The sequence below is a fragment of the Plecotus auritus genome (assembly GCF_963455305.1).
Source record: "Plecotus auritus genome assembly, chromosome: 12".
In the NCBI taxonomy this organism is placed as follows: Eukaryota; Metazoa; Chordata; class Mammalia; order Chiroptera; family Vespertilionidae; genus Plecotus; species Plecotus auritus.
Window position 1 is genome coordinate 3,329,580 of NC_137778.1, and position 22,623 is coordinate 3,352,202.

The 22,623-nt window shown below is 58.9% G+C and overlaps 1 protein-coding gene across 1 annotated transcript; it reads right to left on the reverse strand.

Moving 5' to 3' along the window:
• Nucleotides 1–92: 92 nt before the first annotated feature.
• On the reverse strand, nucleotides 93–22,402 carry GPA33 (glycoprotein A33; the record flags this gene model as incomplete). The annotated part of the gene is made up of 7 exons (XM_080647774.1): nucleotides 93–204; nucleotides 542–665; nucleotides 1,243–1,362; nucleotides 10,061–10,213; nucleotides 12,660–12,876; nucleotides 13,442–13,596; nucleotides 22,360–22,402. 7 exons carry the CDS (start codon nucleotides 22,400–22,402, stop codon nucleotides 93–95), a joined length of 924 nt encoding a protein of 307 aa, XP_080503900.1.
• Nucleotides 22,403–22,623: the final 221 nt, after the last annotated feature.

The following is a 22,623-nucleotide window of genomic DNA, read 5'->3' on the forward strand; positions in this document are numbered from 1 at the left end:
CTGGGGGGCGGGCAGGGGTCAGGAAAGCGGCTGGAGAAGGGGGGGCGCCGGGAAGGAACCGCTGCCCCTGCCCGCCCTGCAGCAGGCCCCGGTCACGCGTGGGCAGCATGGTGAGGGGATTGGCGCCTGGAGTCGTCCTCCTCTTCCCGCCCTCTGGAAAGTTCCCTCAGCTGCTCTGGAGGCTCCCGGTAGATGGACCGATTCCTGCGGCCGTGAGGACAGAGGGAAGGTGTGCCCCAGAGCCGGCAGTGCCCCTCAGGGCCTGCCAGCCCCACCCAGTGCACCCTGGCTGAAGGGCGGGTTCAGAGAGGACAGGAAGGGGCCCAGACTCGTTCCACCCGTGAGCTGAGGGACCCGCCGGGACAACGGTTCCGGCCACACTGGGCCCTGGCACCCCCCGGAAGCCCTGCCCGGAGATCCGCGGGCCTTGGCCAAGTCTGGGCTGCTGTGCTGATAAACATGACAGCTGTCCCGGTGTGAGGAGCTGGGACGCACCTCCCCAGCCTGCCCAGACCCGTGCCACCAGCGGCCCCACACTCACGGCCTGGTCCCCTGGTCCTCGCCCTTCTCCCGGCAGCAGCAGCAATAGACCAGGACGCCTATGATGATGAGGACCGCCACCGCGCCGCCCGCGATGCCCGCGTACAGGGCCACGTTCATGGAGGCTGCCGGGGACAGAGCAGCTGCACGGCCCGAGCCCAGCTGGAGGGCTGAGCACAGCGGAGGCCCCGCAGCCAGAGCCCCAGTCCCTCCCCCCGCCCCCGCCCCTGCCCCCACCCCGGGATCCCGGTCCTCCAGCGAGGGAGCAGCTGGGGGCACCTTAAGGCCCGGCCTGGTGGGAGCGCCGGCCAGGACTGGGATGCTCTTCTGCCCGGAGACGTGGACAGGACAAGGACAACGGCCCCGGCTCTGTGTCCCTGCCTCCCTGTGCTCCCCGGGCCCGGAGAGTCCGCAGGGTCAGCCAGGCATCCTCCTCCGGCTTCACCTGAGCTGGGAGTGGCCCACCCAGAGGATGGGGCCCGGACCGCGGCAGTTCTGGCACCGCCTGGCCACTGGCTGGGCAGGTCTCCAGGCACCAGCGTCCTGGGCGCTGCTTCCAAAGAAGCAGGGGAGCTGGACTGGCCTCCAGGCAGTGGGCTGCGAGGGCGTCTGGCTGGTCCCACCCCCAGCACCTCACCCCCCGCCACCCGGCCAGCGGCACCTCTCCTCCCCGCCCCGCCCTCCACACGCAGCGGCTCTTACGAGGCCTGACGGTCAGGGTGATGTTGCAGGACTCGGTCCCCACCTCGTTGCTGGAGGTGCAGATGTAGTAGCCGGACATGTCTGTGGAGATGTTCCTCAGAGTCAGGGTGTGCCCCGTGCCTGGGAGGGAAGACCGTGGGGTGAGGAGGGCGCCCAGGCGGAGGGGAAAGCGGGCGCAGCTGCGCGGGGCCGGCCTCACCTGGGGTCTGGAGAAGGCCCCGCAGCCGCAGCCGCAGGACTGGGGCCAGGCTCCCGGTGCAGTCAGGCGCTGCGGGAAGCGAGCTGCTTACTCACTGTGTGACTTTGGGCAGGTAACGGCTCACTGCGCCCTGGTTTCTTTATTTCTGAACAGAAATCATCTGGTGCCTGCCTCCCGGACACTGAGGGCACCCGACGAGGCGCTGGTCCCTCAGGCCCACAACAGAAGGCCCGACTGGCGGGTGCTCCGGACACACCCTATACACACGCGGCACATGAAAATTCTCATTAGGGGTCACTATGACCCCCTCCGTGACCTTCAGAAACTGAAACCCATAGCTGGGACTCATGTGGAGGAAGCTTTAGAAATCAGTGTGTGAGCACATGTGAGTGTGTGTATATGCGTGTATATGAGTGTGGTGTGTGGTGAGTGTCTGATGTGTTCATGAGTGTGTATACATGAGTGTGTGTGGTGTGTATGTGAGAGTGTATGTATATGTGAGAGTGTGTGTGTATATGTGAGTGTGTGTGGTGTTTGTGTGTATGTGTGGTGTGCGAATGTGGTGTAATCATGATTTTGTATATGTGAGTGTGTGTATGCATATAATGTGAGTGTGTATATGAATGTATGTATTGTGTGAATGTGAGTATACGTGTATGTATGTGAGTGTATGTGGAGTTTGTATATGTGAATATACATGTTTATATGTGAGTGTGTGGTATGTGTATATGTGTGTGAGTGTATGTATGTGTGAGCATGTGTGCCGTGTGAGTCTATATATGTGGATGTATGTGGTGTGTGAATGGGTGTATGTGAGTGTGTGGTATATTAGTGTATGTGTGTGTGGTGTGTGTATATGTGAGTGTGTGTGTATACGTGTGTATATGTGAGTGGGTTTATGTTAGTGTGTTGTATGTGAGTGCATGCAGTGTTAGTGTGTATGTGTATGTATATGTGAGTGTGTGTATGTGTGGTGTGTATGTATATGAGTGTGTGTGGTGTGTGTGTGTATATGTGAGTGTGTATATGTGAGTGTATGTGGTATATGAGTATATGTGGTGTGTTAGTGTGTATGTGTATATGTGAGTGTGTATATGTGAGTGTGTGTGGTGTGTATGGTATATGAGTGTGTGTGGTACGTGAGTATATGCAGTTAGTGTGTATGTGTATATGAGTGTGTGTATATGTGAGTGTGTATATGTGAGTGTGGTGTGTATGTATATGAGTGTGTGTGGTATGTGTGTATATGTGTGTGGTATGTGAGTATATGTGGTGTGTTAGTGTGTATGTGTATATGTGAGTGTGAGTGCTGTGTGAGTGTGTGTATATGTGAGTATATGTGAGTATGTGTATCTGGGAGGAGGTGGGGAGGCAGCTGTCTGTCTCGACTCTTCACTGTCCACCACTTCCGTGGCCATTTAACTGTGGGAGCCGCAGCTCCGTGTCAGGGGGGAGTGCTACCCCGGCCCTCCTCAACTCAGGGGATGGCCCAAATGTCCTCATGAGCGACCTTCCTGTGAGTCCCCGGCCCTGTGGTGTGTGCACCTTGGGAGGAGAGGGGGTGTCACACATACTTGTATGTCCTCTGAGACACTCTGCTGTGACGGCAGTTTTGAGAGGAGGGTTAAGAGGCCTTTGTCCTCTCACCTGTGTCAGAACAAGCCTCGTGCCCTGCTGCCACCAGGGGGCGCACTCCGTCCTGAGGGGACGGCCTACATGCAGACAGGACCAGCCGCCGCTCGCCAGACATTGCAGGGGCGCCGTGGTCTCCAGTGACGAGTCCAGATTCCTCAGCATGGTCCCCGGCCGGGTCTGGTCCTGCCACCCCTCCAGCGTTGCCTCCTGCCCCTGCCCCTGGCGCCAGCCTCCCCCGCCCGCTCTGCTCTCGCAAGATGGTATCCTCGGTCCGAACGAGCCACTCAATGCACTTCCTCGGCATGAGGTCCCTGCTGCTTCCAACAACCTCCGATGCAGAGGCGACGGACGCGCCCGCCGAGGTCACGAACTAAGAAATGGAGAGGCGATAACACACATCCTGTTTAGGCCCAAGCAAGGAGGCGAGGCCCCCAGTTTCCCAGGGAGACAGACGTGGCGTAGTGGGGCGGCGGGGACCGGAGCTCCAAGTGGGTGCTGTGGAGTTTATAGAAGGGAATGAGATCGCCGCCGCAGGGTCGCGGAGCTCCGTGAGGAACAGAATCAGATGAGAACCACCCTTGCTCCCACCAGCTAGAAGAGCAGCCGGTGTTCCCTGGTGCTCATTCCCCCTGAAACCCTGGGAGCCCGCAGCTCTCCGGAATGTCGCCCACAAGCGATGCTCATATACTGGAGTCCATGATCAGAATGGGTTTAGAAATCAGAATTAAGGGTTAATTACATTTTTAATGACAGAATTCTCAGAGCTTCTGATATGCTAATGAGCATTGGGTGGTGAGGGTGTAATGGTCTCATTTTCTAAACTAATGGGATTTTTAAAAGAGGCAACTTGAAGGAACCCACTTTGGGAAATGCTCTCGGACCTGGACATACTTCCAGGTGAATCAGGTTCCCTGCCTGAGCCGCTGAAGCTGGGACTGCGCTCAGGTGCACAGCACGGTGATGGGGGGCAGGCTTGTTTAGGGCACGGACCTGGGCTTCCTACTCGAGTCAGCACCATCCTCCCCGGCTCCTCAAGCAAACAGTGGGCATTGGCGGCTGCCCAGTGCATACCCGGGGCCCAAGACCTGCTCTGATCCCAGTCGGGGCTCCCAAACCCCCTTTTTTGGAAAGGACCTAATCGTTCTGAAGCTGTTTCTGCTGCAATGGTGACACCTTGTGGTCAAGATGGGAAACGCACAGGACAGCGGCTCCCACCTTCCCTCTGCTCCGCTGAGCAGCCTGGTCTCCAGGGCACTGAAGTCAGCTGACAAGAGTTAACTTTCCTTGTCCGCAGCTTGGCTGCTGCCTCTGGCCTTCATGATCTTCCCTGGCTGCTGGGAGCAGGGTCCATGCCCACCCCTCCGAACCTCCTCCCTGTAGTGCTCCAGCCCCCAGAACCGCCCTCCCTCCCTCCCTCCCTCCCGGATATCAAATTCCTGCTCCTTTCGTGCGTGGCACCGGGTTTACAGAGGATGTTCAGAGATATCTACCCCACACGGGATCTCCTCTTACTCTCCTCACAGCCTTGCAGGGGGCGGGGCAATAGAACAAGGCCATGCGGGACTTACAGCAGGTGGAGAGCCAGGACCCCGTCCCCGTGTGCTGATCCCCGATTCCCTGCTCTCCCTGCTGGCTGGCTCCCAGCGATGCAAGCCAAAGGAAGCAGTCTCTAACGTGGGGACTTCTGTCTTCCGGGGTCGGGGCAGCCCTGCTCTGTCGTCCACTGTGGACTGAGATGATCACGTGAGAAACGGGTTTCATGGGGCCCCGCAGGAAGCAGCCAGGACAGGCTCTCCGCGGCTCTGAGGCAGGAATGCCACCCACCACACCTGGCACCAGGGGGCTCCTGTTGGCATTCCCACTAGCCCACTCTTTCCTGTCACCCCCGGTCCCGAGTCTGACGCAGGTGACGCTTTTCAAAAGCAGGCAAGTGAATTTCCCTGAACCTCCCCCATGTCCTCGGCTTCTCCCGTTTGGGTTACTGAAGAATAATGAAGTGTTGGCTTCTGACAACCAGAGGGATCTTTTCTGTTGGCGACAGGAGAACTGTGAATGGGGTGTCCGTTTGGGGCGCGCCTCAGAAGGAGCAGGTGGCCTCCACGGGCTTCTTTCAGTGCTGTCCCGTCCTTCTCCCGAGCGCGCTCCCTGCTCCTCGCCACTCTCCACGCGCCGGTGCCCTGCGGCCTGGCCCACGGCAGCACCGAGTGCTCACTATCTGCCAGGCACTGCGTGCCGCCCGGTGCTTTTATGTAACCTTCACAGCAATCCGCTGTAGTAAACACTAGCAGAATGCCCATGTTTTACGCAGACACTGCAGCACAGAGAGGCTGAGCCACTTGCCAAGGTCACACAGCGTGCCGTGCTGCCAGCCACACGCTGTGCCGCCCACTCCAGTGCCCCTCCTCAAGACGCCGCTTTGACCGCCTCTGTGCCGTTACAGCGCCTCTGGGTGTGAGACTTGCAGCACCGGACCTGCTGCGCACACTTTGCTGCCGGGAGGGCAGACCGAGCAGTGGCCATGGCAGACCGTGGTGACTGCTGGAGTCACGTTTCCAGCCAGAGAGGGGAGGCCACCGGCCAGGGAGGCTGCCGGCCAGAGAGGGGAGGCCACCGGCCAGGGAGGCTGCCGGCCAGAGAGGGGAGGCCACCGGCCAGGGAGGCTGCCGGCCAGAGAGGGGAGGCCACCGGCCAGGGAGGCTGCCGGCAGTGCCAGCAGGAACTCCAGACACGCCCAGAGCAGATCTGCCAACCAGAAACATGGGACCCAAACTGGCAGCTTCCATTTCACATTAGACCGAGAGGGTTCCCGCAGTTCTTTCCTTTCTTTACTTTTAAGAAGTTCTTGGTTTGCCCCAAACGAGTGAAGGGTGAAGTGGCAAGTTCATCCCGGTTAAACGGGAGCCCCAGCCGGCATTCATGCGGCTCACCGGCCAGCGGCTACTGCCCTCCCATCAGACTTCTCCAGACACCGCCTAGCCAGGGGTGGGCAAACTTTTTGACTCGAGGGCCACAATGGGTTCTTAAACTGGACCGGAGGGCCGGAACAAAAGCATGGATGGAGTGTTTGTGTGAACTAATATAAATTCAAAGTAAAGGAGCGGAGGGGAGAGCAAGAGAACCCTCCGCTCTTTCGGCTCCACGGGCCAGATAGAACAGCCGAACGGGCCGGATCCGGCCCGCGGGCCATAGTTTGCCCACGGCTGCCTGTGTGTGCCTACCCCGTGCACCTACCCCACGCACATGCCAACCCACACACATGCCTACCCCCCACACATGGCTATCCCACGAACATGCCAACCCACACACATGCCTACCCCCCATACATGCCTACCCACACACATGCCTACCCACACACATGCCTACCCCCCACACATGGCTATCCCACGCACATGCCTACCCACACACATGCCTACCCCCCCACATGGCTATCCCACGCACATGCCAACCCACACACATGCCTACCCCCCACACATGCCTACCCCACACACATACCTACCCACACACATGCCTATCCCACACACATGCCTACCCCACGCACATGCCTACCCACACACATGCCTACCCACACACACGCCTACCCACACACATGCCTACCCCCCACACATGGCTATCCCACGCACATGCCAACCCACACACATGCCTACCCCCCACACATGCCTACCCCACGCACATACATACCCACACACATGCCTACCCCCCACACATGGCTATCCCACGCACATGCCTACCCACACACATGCCTACCCACACACATGCCTACCCACACACATGCCTACCCCCCCCCACATGCCTACCCCACGCACATGCCTACCCACACACATGCCTACCCCCCACACATGGCTATCCCACGCACATGCCTACCCACACACATGCCTACCCCACACACATGCCTACCCACACACATGCCTACACCCTGCACATGCCTACCCCATGCACATGCCTACCCCCCGCACATGCCTACCCCACGAATATGCCTACCCCACGCACATGCCTACCCCACACACATGTTACCCCCCGCACATGCCTACCCCCTGCACATGCCTACCAACACACATGCCTACCCACACACATGCCTACCCCCCACATGCCTACCCACACACATGCCTACCCACACACATGCCTACCAACACACATGTCTACCCACACACATGTTACCCCCCGCACATGCCTACCCCACACACATGGCTATCCCACGCACATGCCTACCAACACACATGCCTACACCCTGCACATGCCTACCCCATGCACATGCCTACCCACACACATGCCTACCCCACGAATATGCCTACCCCACGCACATGCCTACCCCACACACATGTTACCCCCCGCACATGCCTATCCCCCGCACATGCCTACCAACACACATGCCTACCCACACACATGCCTACCCCCCACATGCCTACCCACACACATGCCTACCCACACACATGCCTACCAACACACATGTCTACCCACACACATGTTACCCCCCGCACATGCCTACCCCACACACATGTTACCCCCCGCACATGCCTACCCCACGCACATGCCTACCAACACACATGCCTACCCCCCACATGCCTACCCACACACATGCCTACCCACGCACATGCCTACCCACACACATGCTTACCCCATACACATGCCTACCCACACACATGCCTACCCCCTGCACATGCCTACCCCACGCACATGCCTACCCCCACATGCCTACCCACACACATGCCTACCCCACGCACATGCCTACCCCCACATGCCTACCCACACACATGCCTACCCCACACACATGCTTACCCCATACACATGCCTACCCATACACATGCCTACCCCACGCACATGCCTACCCACACACATGCCTACCCACACACATGCTTACCCCATACACATGCCTACCCACACATGCCTACCCCCTGCACATGCCTACCCCACGCACATGCCTACCCCCACATGCCTACCCACACACATGCCTACCCCACACACATGCTTACCCCATACACATGCCTACCCATACACATGCCTACCCCACACACATGCCTACCCCACGCACATGCCTACCCACACACATGCCTATCCCACACACATGCCTACCCATACACATGCCTACCCACACACATGCCTACCCCCCACACATGGCTATCCCACGCACATGCCAACCCACACACATGCCTACCCCCCACACATGCCTACCCCATGGACATACCTACCCACACACATGCCTACCCCCCACACATGGCTATCCCACGCACATGCCTACCCACACACATGCCTACCCACACACATGCCTACACCCTGCACATGCCTACCCCATGCACATGCCTACCCACACACATGCCTACCCCACGAATATGCCTACCCCACGCACATGCCTACCCCACACACATGTTATCCCCCGCACATGCCTATCCCCCGCACATGCCTACCAACACACATGCCTACCCACACACATGCCTACCCCCCACATGCCTACCCACACACATGCCTACCCACACACATGCCTACCAACACACATGTCTACCCACACACATGTTACCCCCCGCACATGCCTACCCCACACACATGTTACCCCCCGCACATGCCTACCCCACGCACATGCCTACCAACACACATGCCTACCCCCCACATGCCTACCCACACACATGCCTACCCACACACATGCCTACCCACACACATGCTTACCCCATACACATGCCTACCCACACACATGCCTACCCCCACATGCCTACCCACACACATGCCTACCCCACACACATGCTTACCCCATACACATGCCTACCCATACACATGCCTACCCCACGCACATGCCTACCCACACACATGCCTATCCCACACACATGCCTACCTACACACATGCCTACCCACACACATGCCTACCCCCCACATGCCTACCCCACACACATGCCTATCCCACACACATGCCTACCCACACACATGCCTATCCCACACACATGCCTACCCCACACACATGCCTACCCCACGCACATGCCTATCCCACGCACATGCCTACCCACACACATGCCTACCCACACACATGCCTACCCCCCACATGCCTACCCCACGCACATGCCTACCCACACACATGCCTACCCCACGCACATGCCTACCCCACACACATGCCTATCCCACACACATGCCTACCCACACACATGCCTATCACACGCACATGCCTACCCACACACATGCCTACCCCACGCACATGCCTACCCCACGCACATGCCTACCCACACACATGCCTACCCCACGCACATGCCTATCCCACGCACATGCCTACCCACACACATGCCTGCCCCATGCACATGCCTGTCCCACGTGGTACTTCTCCCTCCCTTGTTCCCAGCCCACTGAGCTGGAAGACCCCCCTGAGACCAAGGGCACCTCTGGCCTTGTCTTATCTGCGAGAGCTCTGGGTGCAGCTGGCCTGGCAGCGTGGGCACCGGGGCCCCCAGCGGGTGCTCCCACACCATGGGCTCCACAGTAAGGACGGAGAATATTTATCTAGTTTTTGGATTTTCCCTCCCAGTTTGTTTCCTGACCAAAAGGTCAAACACCAAGCTACCCAGGACGAAAGTGGTCTCCTGGCAATGGAACGGGCCCTCACCACAGCCCTGGTCTGGTGGTGTGCAGCCATAAGGGGCTGCACTTGTGGAAGTAGGATTCAGGGGAATCTGAGACGGACCGGCCTAGGACGGAATGGGGACAGGAGTGGAGCCACAGTGTCGGACGTGGGGCCTCAAATGCGAATGTGAGGACATAATCGTACTCAGAGCTGCAACCAGGGCTTTCGCCAGTGACTGCTGTGCCTGGGCCTGCCGAGCGCATCACGCGCTCCCACCACGTGCTTCTCACGAAGCCGCTGCTGTTGCTCCAGCAACCTGGCGGGGGTAGGCGTGGTTATGAGAAACCGGTGCCCAGAGAAACAACCCAGGAATAGCTGTGTCCACTGCGGAGCGGGCAGCCCTCAGGGGTCCCCTGGCCGCCTGCCAGTCAGCTGCGGCTGGGTGTGGTTACCTGGCAGGCCCTTCCGCTCCTGGTTCAGCAGGTTGAAGCTCCGCCAATGGTACTGCGGGGCCGGGGAGCCCTCCTTGGACTGGCAGGTCAGCTGGATGTCGTTTCCAATCACGGCCTCGCCCAGGATGCTGCAGTCGGGTTTGGAGGGTGGCACTGTGTAGGGAGGGGCCAAGGGAAGGCATGAGTAGGTGGGGCTTGGGGACAGCCACCTCCCTCGCACCCAAGCACACACGTGTGCCGTCGTGTTTGTTCACAGGCAGAGAAATTCACAGCCCAGAGCTGAGATGCAAGCGCTCGAGGTCAGTCCAGCACAGCACCTCCCCAGCGCCCGTCCCCATCGCAGAGCAGCACGCCCGGTGCGAAGCGTCCCGATGGCCAGTCCCCCCTGTCCCCATCTATCCCAGCAGCCCTGACACCCACTGTGGGGACCCCCGGAGATCTCAGATCTCAGTTGGCTGGTGTCCGCTCTCAGACAGGACATAGATGCCACCTGAATGCTTATTGCGGGCAGAGTGATGGGGAAGTGGAACAGGGGACACCGTGGGCTGGAGGCCGCTGCAGGGCCTGCGTCTCCCCCTGAGGACACCAGGGGGAGCCATAGGCTGGGAGGCAGCGATCCCATGGGCACGGGGCAGGTGTCCCAGGCAAGGTGGCCTCCTTGGGTGACCAGGGCCTCATGTCTTGTCCAGCCTGGGTGGGTGGCGCCACATAATTAATGCCCTTGTGGGTCAAAACTACCCCGTGGGAGAGCCATTTGGAAAGAAAACTTTATTTTTTAAGAGAAACTGCTGAATTTCTTGACATATAGTACAATATGATCTCTCTCACTCTTTTTTTTTTTTTTAAGCAAAACATGGGTTTCACTGAGTTCCATAACCTCAGATTAAGGGTGTCCCCTCGCCCTTCAAGTTAAGTAAAATGCAGTGGCCCTGGTGGGGGTGGGGGGCGCTGCCTCCCCCAGCCAGCACCAGCAGGAAGGCCCGAGGTGTTTAAAGGGCCAGAGGAGACAGAATTAGGCAAAGACCAGGTGGGAAGAGAGGGACTCAGCTGGGGAACCTGGGCAACGGAGGATGGGGGCGGGGGGAGCAGAAGAGAAACTGGGTAAAAACACTCATTTTCTTGGGCTTGGTAATCTCTCTCGAAGGAGCTCTCTTGTGTGTTTGTGAGTGTGTGTGTGTGTGTGTGTGTGTGTGTGTGTGTATGTAATCTCTCTCGAAGGAGCTCTTGTGTGTGTGTGTGTGTGTGTGTGTGTGTGTGTGTTGAGAGGACATGTGGAGAAGTGTGGAGGGTCTGTCAGAACCCCATTTGCTGCTGTTGGGGCGTGTGGGAGGGAGACGGCCCTCCATTCAGGGCTGTGCTGTTGGACTCACTACAATGCTTCAAAAAGCCAGGCAGCCACCTCATGCAGCGAACAAGCAAACCGCCTCAGTGGTGTAAGGGAGGAAACTGAAGGGGAAGTGGGGCACCGTGGGGGTCCAGACGGGTGCTTCCTGCCGGGTGGGCCGTCCCTGGGCTGGGCATAGCACAGGGCTCCTCCCAGGGTTCCCCGTAGCTTTGACTTGGAGTCGGCGCTGCCTTCTCTGGGCCTTGTCTACAGAATGAAGATACTAACGCAGACGATGGCTCAGATTCCTTCTCAACCACAAACTCCACTCACGTTATTGTAGGAGGAGAATGGTGTCTCGGGATGTATTTCAGAGGCAGTCGACCTGGCCGGCCGTGTGTTGGGCTGTGGGGTGGGAGGCGGTGGGAGGGCTCCGCTGAGGAGCTGAAGGTGTGACAGGGACGGACACAGGGCCTGTGAGGCACCGCCCTCGGCACCGAAGGGAGGCAGGACCCCGGCCTTCCCTTTCTCCTCCTCAGTCCGCTTGGCGGGAAAAAGAGGAGAGGGCTGCCCTGGCGGGTGGCTCAGGTGGTTGGGGCGTCATCCATGCACCACAGGTGGCAGGTTGGTTCCCGGTCAGGGCACATGCCCAGGTTCGGGTTCCATCCCTGGTCGGGCGCATGAGAGGGGCAACCAATCGATGTTTCTCTTTCTTATCAATGTCTGTCTGTCTCTCTCCCCGCTCCCCTTTCTCTTTGGAAACCAATGAACATATCCTTGGGTGAGGATTTTTAAAGAGGAGAGGTGTCCAGAAAGAGCCGTGTTCAGAGCACGGACAGGATCCCAGGCTGAGCCCCAGGGAACACTCCCAGGGGGCTGTGTCCTCTGCCCTGGGGAGCGGCCCCATTCCTGGAAACTAGAATGCTCTGCAGCTCCGAGGGAGGCTCGGTGCCTGCCTGAGGCCCGTGGATGACGGAGGAGTCCCAGCTCTGGGTCATGCACAGCTGCTACCCAGGCACCTGTCCTCCAGGCACCCCCTCCAGGCACCCCCTCCAGGCACCTGTCCTTCTGGCACCCCCTCCAGGCACCCCCTCCAGGCACCCCCTCCAGGCACCCCCTCCAGGAACCCCCTCCAGGCACCCCCTCCAGGCACCCCCTCCAGGCACCCCCTCCAGGAACCCCCTCCAGGCACCTGTCCTTCTGGCACCCCCTCCAGGCACCCCCTCCAGGCACCCCTGCTGCACCTGCTGCCTACCACAGGAAGTGGGCACTCACCCAGGACCAGGAGGCGGACTCGGGCCTTGGAGGTGCCACCCAGGTCTTTGAGCAGCGAGATCGAGCACTCGTAGGTGCCGTTGTCGTCCATGGTCAGCTGGCTGATGGTGATGGAGGCGTCGGACTGCTCAGCGTTGCCCGACAGGTTGACACGGTTCTCATAAAGGTCACCGTAGACGTAGTCTTTGGTGGAGAAAGTCCAGACGAGCACCTTTTCCTGGAGGAAGGAGAGATGCCGTCTGGCCTTCACCTAAGGCTTCGGCCCGGCCCTTCCTCCAGCGGTGCTGCCGACCCCGAGGCCCCGCCGCCCAGAGCCCCGACGCCAAGCCTTGGAGCAAGCAGCTCTCCTGTGTGGCACCAGCTCGCAGCGTCGTCCTAGGCTTAGTGACAACACTGAAGGGCTGGGCAGCGGCGGCTCCCACCGTGGGAGCACGTGCGGATAAATGGGGTTTCCTCGGATCCCGGCTCGCTCGCTCTTCTGACCCCGGCCGCTCTCTCACCCCGCAGGTCAGCCACTGTCTGTTCCGCGCCCCATCAGCCAGTGTTTACTGAGCGCCTGCGACAGGCCAGGCACCGTGCGGGCAGCGCCCTTGGCTCCCGGCCACTTCGTTTACTTGGTTCTTGCCTTTGGAGTTTATTTATTCACCTATTTAGTCATCGCTTATCAAATGGAACCTGGAACTGACTGAGATCGGTTCTGCCTCAACGGGAAGCCACTGCTGCCCCACCCCGTGACGCCCACCTGCCCCACCCCGTGACGCCCACCCTCGGAGGACCCTTACCGAGTGGCTCCACAGCAGCTTGTCCCACTGGATGAATCCTTTCCGCTCGAGGACAGAGGTGTGGTACGTGCACGGGAGGGTGACGCTCCTTCCTCGGGCAGCCCGCAGGACTTCCCGCGGGGTTTCCACTGAGATGGCCGTGACGGTCACCCAGACTGGAGGACAGTGAGCGTGGGGCAGGGTGAGGGGCACGGGCATGCCCAGGGCATCCTTCCCCCGCGGCCGCAGCCCGCACACTGCAGCGGGCCCCTCCCTGCAGCACCAGGCCAGCCTGCCTGCCAGCCTCGGGCCCTCCCCTCCTACCCATCCTCTCCCTCCCAGGCCAGAAGCGTTTATTCCCGCATCTGCGACTCCACATTTAACACACTACTTCTCCAGGGCCGTGGGAGGAAGTCGCATGTCGCGAGTCCAGCTCTCGGGCCTGCGTTCTCGCTGGGAAATGGGCCGTGCGGCGAATGCCTGACTGGAATGTGCACTTTGCTTGGAAAGGGGGCTAACCCGCAGTCTGCGCCCATCACTGTTCGTTATCCTGCGTGTGCTTCTGGCCTGCTGACGCGCTTCCACTGTCCTGTCCCGGAGTCTGCTCGTGCAGACCCCTTGTTATAAAGGAGTGAGTCACACGGGAGAACCACCCCAGTGCCCTGGGCAAATGCTTGGGAAGGACTAGTGATTGCTAAGGGTTTAGGGATCATTGCGACAGGGAGTTAAAATCATTTCACGTTGGTAGACTGTGAGGGAAGAGATGGAAATGAATGGACGGGAAAGAGCTCATAAAGCAAAGGGGAGCACCCTGAGCGGAGTTAGAGCGGAGTTAGATGCTATGTGTAAACCTGGAGGACCTCTGTGGGTGGGTCATGGCCCCAGGCACCCTTCCATGTTCCATAACCCCCACTGGGAATGATCCCCAGGTTTAAGGACGTTACGCCCACAGCGCCCCACACAGCCGGACCCCTGGCTCTCACACCGCGGGCATCATGGGCTGGGGCTCCGATGGCTGTCCCCCAGTCCCCTCCCACCTCCTAGAACAAGCCAGGTCCTCTCACCGCTGGGCTCAGTGTTATAGCTCTGGGGCCCCGGTTTCCTCCTCCGTGGGATCTTCGTATCCCTACTCAGTGGAGGAGCCCCATGTGGGACATCTAGCCTGTGATTAGAAAACTAAAAACTGGAGGGATTCTAGAAATTTCTAGAGCCTTCCAATCACCTTCTTTCCACTTCCTTGCACAGGTCTGTTGGGCACCTTCCTCCTAGTTGCTCCGGATTGCCTCCCCCTCCACCCCCCACCCCCCCCCCCCCCGCCCAGTAGTTGCCTCCCTAGAGCTGTGTCCTTCACCCTCCAGAATATTCCTCCCTCCTCCTCACTCTCCTTGCTCCTCAAGTGTGAGCTGGGCGCATGCTCTGGTTGAGGAAGTGCTGGTCTGTGGGAGGGGCCCCTCATGCTGGCATCCACCATCCACCTCTGGGCTGACTCACCCCGGGGCTAAGCACTAATAGTTCAGTGACAGCTAACCTTCCCCGTGGGGGGGGGGGGGGTACACGATGGGAGAGCAGGTGCTGCACCTGCCAGGAGGGCGGCGCACTCTCCCCGCCGAGGCCCTTGGCGGAGGCGGAAACGCCCACACTCTCCCAGGCAGGGCTGTGCCACCGCCACCCTGAGCACCTGCTCCGAGAACCGCTGTCATGAAGGGTCATCAGGCCCACGGGAGGGCGGCCCAGAACACAGACGCTGGAGCCCAGCTGCCCGGGGTGGCACCTCACCCTGACTCACCAGCTGTGCAACCAGGGCAACTTAACGAACCTCTCTGTGCCTCAGTTTCCTCAGCGATGAAATGAGGAGCCCTGGCCAGGTAGCTCAGTGGGTTAGGGTCATCCCATACGCCAAGGCTGGGGGTTCAGTCCCCAGTCAGGACACACATGAGAAGCAGCCAATGAATGCATTGATGTGCGGAAGAAAAAACTCAGTGTTTCTCTCTCTCAAAATCAATAAATAAGCACATTTACCATGAGGACCGTGCTATCCACCTCCAGGTTGTTGTGAGGGCTGAATGGCAATGCAGTGTGCACACCCTGTCCCCAGCGCATAAGCAGGTACCAGCGATGTTATGTGCCTTCTCCTCTGCGAGGCTGTTTGCTTCCTTGTCATATCCCCGGGGCGCAACCAAGTGGCCCCACATCGGACCTGCTCTAGTAGATGCTATTTGTAAACCTGGAGGACCTCTGTGGGTGGGTCCCGCAACCAAGTGGCCCCACAGTGGACTTGCAAATGAATGAGGTGCAGAGCAATCAAGCTTCCCACATGGGTAGGATTCACAGCCCAGACACTTGGTTGAAGACCCTCCCACAGATCACTAGAAAATGCAAAAAAAAAAAAAAAAAAAAAAAAGTCAAGTAGAGGAGCCCCTCCCTGGGGAAGCCAAGTCTGCAAAGTGCCCCAGAGGGAAGCTGGTCTGGTGTCCTTTAGCCTCCCTAAGGGGCCGGAGACCAGCCGGAAGCCAAGTCTGGTGATGCTTGTAAATAATCGGCGTTTGTTAAGGAGATGAACTGTCTCTTGCCGGAAGCAACACACCCAAGGAGAGTAATGAAGTGCTTGATGGACTGGCTGCTGGAGGCCACACAGTGATCGTGGGGACCCTGGGGGCACTGGCAGTACTGCCTCCACTTAGGAAACCCATCTGCTCGGAGGCCTCTTCGGGAGGAGGAGCTGGTGCTGGAGGCCAGAGGCGACTGCCTGCCCAGGACTGGGCCATGCTCTGGGTGAGGAAGTGCTGGTCTGTGGGAGGGGCCCCTCATGCTCGCAGGTGGGTTTTTCCTGCCCCCATACGAATGGCCTCTTGGGGGAGGTGGGGGGTTAGAAATCGATGAATGTTTGTTGAACTTTGGTTCAACATGGATCTTAGGAATCTGCAAATGCCGATCAATCACTGATTGTCCCAGTGGCCCCAGTTCAGTGCAAGGCGCTGGGCATTGCTGCAGGCATGCTCACGGCCGCCTCCTCTGGGACCCACTGGGAACACCCCAGCCCTTACCGCCGGCTTTATGTAATTTATTTCCTTAAGTATAGTTGGCATACGGTACCACATTAGTTCCAAGTGCACAGTATAGTGATTCGAAATGTGCTCACCTTACCATGTGCTCACCACACCACATCTACACCCTCCGTCACCTGCAAAGCTATGCCAGAGTCATACCACAATCCCCTCACCTTTTTCTCCAGCTCCCCGCGCCCTCCCGGCTAGCAGCCGTCAGTTTAATCTCTGGTTCTACGAGCGTTGTTGTTTTGTTTTGATTGTTTGGGTTTTTTGTTTGTGTTTATTAGATTTCACATGTAAGTGAAATCATGCATATTTGTCTTCCTCTGTCTGACTTATTTCACTTAGTATAATGCCCTCGAGGTCATCCATGCTGCCACCAATGGCAGTTTCCTTCTTTCCCGTGGCTGCGTGTATGCACCACGTCCCCGCCAGCCATTTGTCTCCCTGTGGGCTCCTGGGCGGCTCCTGCATCATGGCCGCTGGGAATATGCTGCGGTGAGCGTAGGGGTGCAGGAGGCTTTCGAGTTAGTGTTTTCGTTTTCTTTGCTGGCTTTCAGGGCCACCTCAGGCAGCTGTCTACCCCGCACACACTCTTCCCGCGTTGATGAGGGTGGGTGGGTGCAGGCCTCCTCCCCTCACCAGACAGGGCTCCTTCCCACCCCAACGCGTCTACACGGAGCTGAGGGCTAAGACGACCTCGCCGATTGAATGGTTCGTGGCACAGTCCCTGCCCAGACCGATCAGAGGCCACTGCCAGCCAGCATCCTACGGGAGCCTAATGAAGCATTCAGTGCCGTGTGAGGCAGGGGTGGGGACCCTTTGTTCTGTCAGGGGCCATTGGATATTTATAACACCATTCACGGGCCAGACAAAATTACCAACTTAACAACCAGCCTGCTCTATTTGGTCAAACGTTTAATTAATTCACCACTAAGGCCTTGGCAGGGCAAGACCAAATGATTTCTCGGGCCCTATACAGCCCGTGGATCGGATGTTCCCCACCCCTGTGTTAAGGAGTGAAGAGTGGGCAGAGGGCAGGGCTGTGGGACCAGGACTGGACAGGAAAGGCTGCCTGTGGGGCTGGGCCTTGAAACAGCCCCAAGGGATTCAGTTTCCAAGGTGGGCCATGTGCACACGAGGGACTGAATCAGGCCGAGTGCCTGACTGTACAACCGCACCGCTTCCCACCGCCGCCGAGAGAGCAGGTTCTGGGAGAACACAGACCCGCTGCAGGATGGTAACAGCTGACTGGCTTCAGGGGTCACGGGCCAATTTGAGGTTTTGTGCATTTTTAGTTTCCAAACATCCCACAACAGGCACGCGCGCTCCTGGAACCATATCGCCGGCTCCGGTTTGTAAGTCAGGCAGGCAGCGTGGCACCGGGAGGACCTGGCCTGTCTACAGGGCGCAGCCAGCTGGAGCCAGGTCTCCCCCGCCCCCGTGCCTCTCGCTGGGGTCCCTCTGGTCCCCGCTGGGGCAGAAGGTGAAGAGACCTGAGCGGCTGGGGTTCCAGGGCAGGAGCTCCCAGAGGGAGAAACTGGCGACAGAGGAGAAGCAGATGGAAAGCCCGCGGGCGGGGAGGGCGGGGAGCTGGCAGCCCTGCCCCGCCCGCTTGTCCTCAGTGAACTTCGTAGCAGTCCCGGCGGAGTGTCTGCCTGTTGCCAGGTCCTGCGGGTGTTTACGGCCGCCTGACTCACAGGCAGAGACAACGCAGCTCAGGGCACTGGGTGGCCGAGGGCAGGGAGGAGGCGGGTTCTGGGGTGACAGTTGGTGCCCAGGGCAGGCAGAGGGGAGATAAAACCCGAGTGCCGCCAAGGCCAGGGGCAGCCTCACTCTACCTCCCTTGGGGGCTCATCACCACTGAGTCCGAACAGCACCCTGTTCCACCCGGGCCTTGTGAGACAGATCCTGCCACCTGCTCCCCTGGCCGCTGCAGTCACACCGCCGCAGTGTGGCCAGCTGGGGGCCCCGCCCTGCCCCCACTTGTTTTCTGTCCGGTGCCCCAGGTGCGGTCCCCACGGCACTCTGACTCCTCACACAGGCGGACGGTGAGACTGAGCTGCCGGCGCTGCAGAGGGTCAGGCCCGGGAACAGGTGCTAACCTACTGCTCCTCCAGTTCCAGTCGCCTGGGTAACTTTTCCAAAATCAAAGGGTGCCTAGGCTCCGCCCCTCAGGGTTCCGATTCGGGAAGTCTGGGGCAGCCTGGACACTCGCTCCCGGGTGCCTCTCTGGGCAGCCGGGGTTGCTGGCCACTGCCCTCACCACCGCTGTGCCCTCCGCACACCTCCCTCCCACAGGCTGACCGTGTGTGGCATCCTTCCTCCGGCTGCACCAGGACGGGGCCTTGCCGTCCTGGTCACACTGCTGCGGACAGAGTATTTCCGGCTCCTCACCCTCCCCGCGAGCACTGGCTGACTTGCGCTCCAGCCCCGGCAGGGGTCGCCCTGGCGCCAGGTTGGGGCCCGGCCCTGGGGACTGGAGTGGCTTTGGGGCTCACCACCTCCGAGCAGAGGGAGGTGCACTGGTCACTGACACCAGCCGGGCTCTGGGCAAGGGTCACTCCCATAGGTGATTCTCTGACATCAGAGGGGCATGGCTGAGGCTGAGCCTGGAGACCTCGCCACCCGGGCCAGGTCCCTGCACGGAGCTAAGGCACAGGGCTCAGATATGCGACCCTCCTGAGCCTGTGACCAACAGGAACCTGGCTCTCAGAGTGGCCAAGTGGAAGGCATTTAGGGGCAGTTCCCCCGCTGCGGGGTGGGGGAGGGTTAGGGTTAGGGTTAGGAACTTAGAAAGCTGGTTCCTGCCAGAACCCACTGTGGATCAGCACCCACTGGTTTAGTGCATTTGTTTAGATGGGGCAGGGGCGGGGGGTGGGGGGAAACACATTTTCTCATCTGGAGTATTTGAGGGTGATGGATTCCTTTACTTCTCTGTGTAAAGCAGTATTTTCCCAAGTTTTTCTCATTTCCGCTTCAAGGAGGGTTCCTCTAGTTCTAGGGCGGTGGGTTGTGTGTGCATGTGTGCGTGTGCGTGTGTGTGTGCGTGTGTGTGTGTGCGTGTGTGTGTGCGTGCGTGTGTGTGTGTGTGTTATCATGTCTTCAAAGACTTCAGGGCCTTGGGCACCACTGTTCAGGGACGTTTTTCCCGGTGAGTTCCTCTCTCTGAATCTCTTTTCCTGACGCTGGGACTGTCACCACGCCCAGTCCTTATGGGGTCTGATGACCGAAAAATCCTGGAGTTCTGGGCTCAGGTTGGAGCGTTTCCTCTAGCAGCCTCTGGGGGGCGACAACTCCGGGCTCCTCCCCAGGCATCCTGACTCTGGGCACAGGCCTGCCAGATCAGCGCCCTCTGGCGATGAGGAACCAAAGTCTAGTTATTTTCTGTAAGGTACACCTGCCTGCACGGATAGTAAGAGGCATTGATTGAAGGCTCCTGGGTGCCAGGCACTCTTCCTCGATCTTTACACCTACAAACTCTTTGCATATCCGTCAGCACCTCCGGGAGGAACAGTGTGCATTCTGCACCTTCGAGGTTATCCTGCCCATTTCACGGGTTGGGAAGCGGAGGTGGATGGGGTGAACTTAGCCCACACTAAAGGGAGTGAAGGAAGAGGGTGGCTGGGCCCCCGTGGGAGGCCAGGGAGGCCTGGGAGGAGGAAGAAGTGTTTGTCACTGATGTTAGAACTGTCAGGCCCACGGCTAGTCACTGTTAAACTCTCCAAATGCACTGCCTTCTGCTCCATCCCCCCACGCTCTCTTGTGTGGTATCTCCCCCCTCCCGCAGTCTGAGGGGCTAGGCCTGTTATCAGCTTGGAGTCGCTCTGCCCGGGACATCAGCAAGATCTAAGATACGACTGGGCAAGTTCAGATGCAGAAAGGAAGAAGGGCGAAGGCCTTCACCCCACTCAACTCCGCCTCCTCCAGGAGCCCTCCCCAGTCTCTTTGCTCCTTCCTGGGGGTCCCTCATGAGGGCGGTGGAGAGCCACCTGGTTGCTTTTAGGTCTGACCTTTGAAGGCCTTCGCTGTTCATATGCACATGGCAATGGCTATTTCTCCCCCAAATGTTTTCACTCAGCAAACTGTCCTAGGACCCGAGCTGGCCATCCAGCCTGAGTCCTCTGCCCAGGGGTCCAGCCCATCCGCTGGTAAGGAAGACAAGGTGGTGGGCACGGGTTCCGGCCTGGGCAGGAGGAGAGGGGCAGAAATACACTTTGTCGGAACACAAGCCCTAGACCGGGCTCCTCCTCACAGGGGGAGACAAACGGGCCCTCCAGGCAGCTCAGAGCCAGGGCGCTTTTCATTCTGCGCTGGGTGAGAGTTTTGTTTCGAGTTTATTTCCTAAGCAAATCAACTTTCTTTTTGTTCAGGCGTGGGTTGCAGTGGATGGGGGAGGGGAAGGCGGGCATCACAGCCCAGCCGGGCAGGAGGGTCGCTTCTTTTCAGCCCCCTCCCATTCCCACCTGGGTCTGCCAGCTGAGCCTCACCCCTTCGGTGCCCGCACAAACTATGTGTCCAGTAAAGAGCTGTCTGCATGAAGGAGGGGACCCAGGCCCTGTAACCTGGTGACCAGGCCCCTCGGGCCCCAGTCAGATGGACCACCTGGCGACCCGGGCTTGAGCGAATCTGTCTTTTCCAGATCTATTTCCAAGCTCGCCCCAGCCCTTCCCCAGAACCAGGCCGCCCTCCACCCAAGGGCCCCGCGGCCAGGAGTGGAGAGATGGGGAAGGTGGGAGGATGGTCTGGGCATGGCTGGCGGGTTCTGATTATTTTTTGTTGTTGGCTTTTAGAGAGAGTGGAAGGAAGGGGGAGAAACAGAGAGAGAAACATCGATGTGAGAGAGACACATCAATTGATTGCCTCCTGCACTTTCCCTGAATATCAAGCCTGCAGTTGAGGTATGTGCCCTTAACTAGAATCAAACTCGGGACCCTTCCGTCTGAGCCAAACCAGCCAGGCACTCAGCTGAAAGATGAGCTCTGCCTCATCGAGCCTCCTTGGCTCTAGGCCCGAGGGCTTGGGACTCTGTGGTTCCTGCTATGACCCTTCGCCTCCCTCCTTTCTTCCCAGCTCCCTGGAGCCTGCAATAGCTTCTACATTGCAGGCTGATGGGATTCCTCAGTGTTGCCAAATACACCGAGTGAAATCTACTAAAATTCCCAGCCCCCATCTCTCCCTTCCCTTCCCATTCCCATCCCACCATGCCCAGGACCCTAATGCCAAGCCTTCCATCCATCCTAACTCTAGGGACTCCACGGGGCTCACACAGTGATGTGGCTTGGTCTCAGCTGCGTGTCCACAGCTGTCTGACTTCGATTTTGTGGGGCCCCGTCTTCTGAGTTCTCAGTGAGCAGAGAATCAGAGGCCGAGGAGCTGGGGCCTTGGGAAGGCCTGTCTAGCTTTTGTTTGTTCTTGTTGGAAGGCTGAGTCTTCTGCTCTGGGAATGATATTGGGTCAGTTGAACTGTCTTTCTGCCTCAGTTTCCCTATATGTGGTGCAGATGTTAACGCTCTTCACATTGACTTTTTCTTTGTTTTAAGGCAAAGGTTAACATCTCAAGTAGTGAACATGTCTAAATCCATAGATCCTGGATTTTCCAGGAAAAACTCAATTTCAAACACTTTGTCCCAAGGGTCAGATCCTGTGACCCTCTATTCTGATTTGGGATCAGAAAATACGAATTTGCGAATTCTTCGTTTCAGAAAAGGGCTGGGATCCTATTTACTAATATGCAAATGAAAAACCATTCTGATTATGGGTTCTGGACCGGAACCCGCCACCTGAACAACAGAACGTGTCATTCTGCCCAGCAGGACACAGCTGTGGCCCTGGGGGCCTCCCGGGGAGACTCGCCCACCCTGGGCACTGGGCGGGGAAGGGCCTACTCACCCGCACAGAGCACCCACAGCACGGGCCGCGTCGTCCCCGCCATGGTCCTGCTGCCTCGTCGCCTCAAGCCCAGCCGGGAACCGGCAGCACCCAGACAGGTGTGGGCTGACTCCTTAGAGGTGGCCCCGAGGTGTACTGAGGGCTCCTCTTCCTGGTCCCCCAGCTCAGCCTGGCCCGCACACCCCGCCCCTCACCTGGACTGGCAGGTGAACTCGCCTGTGGGGCTGGACTTGCGCTCCACCTCCTCCACTAAAGGCCCCAAGG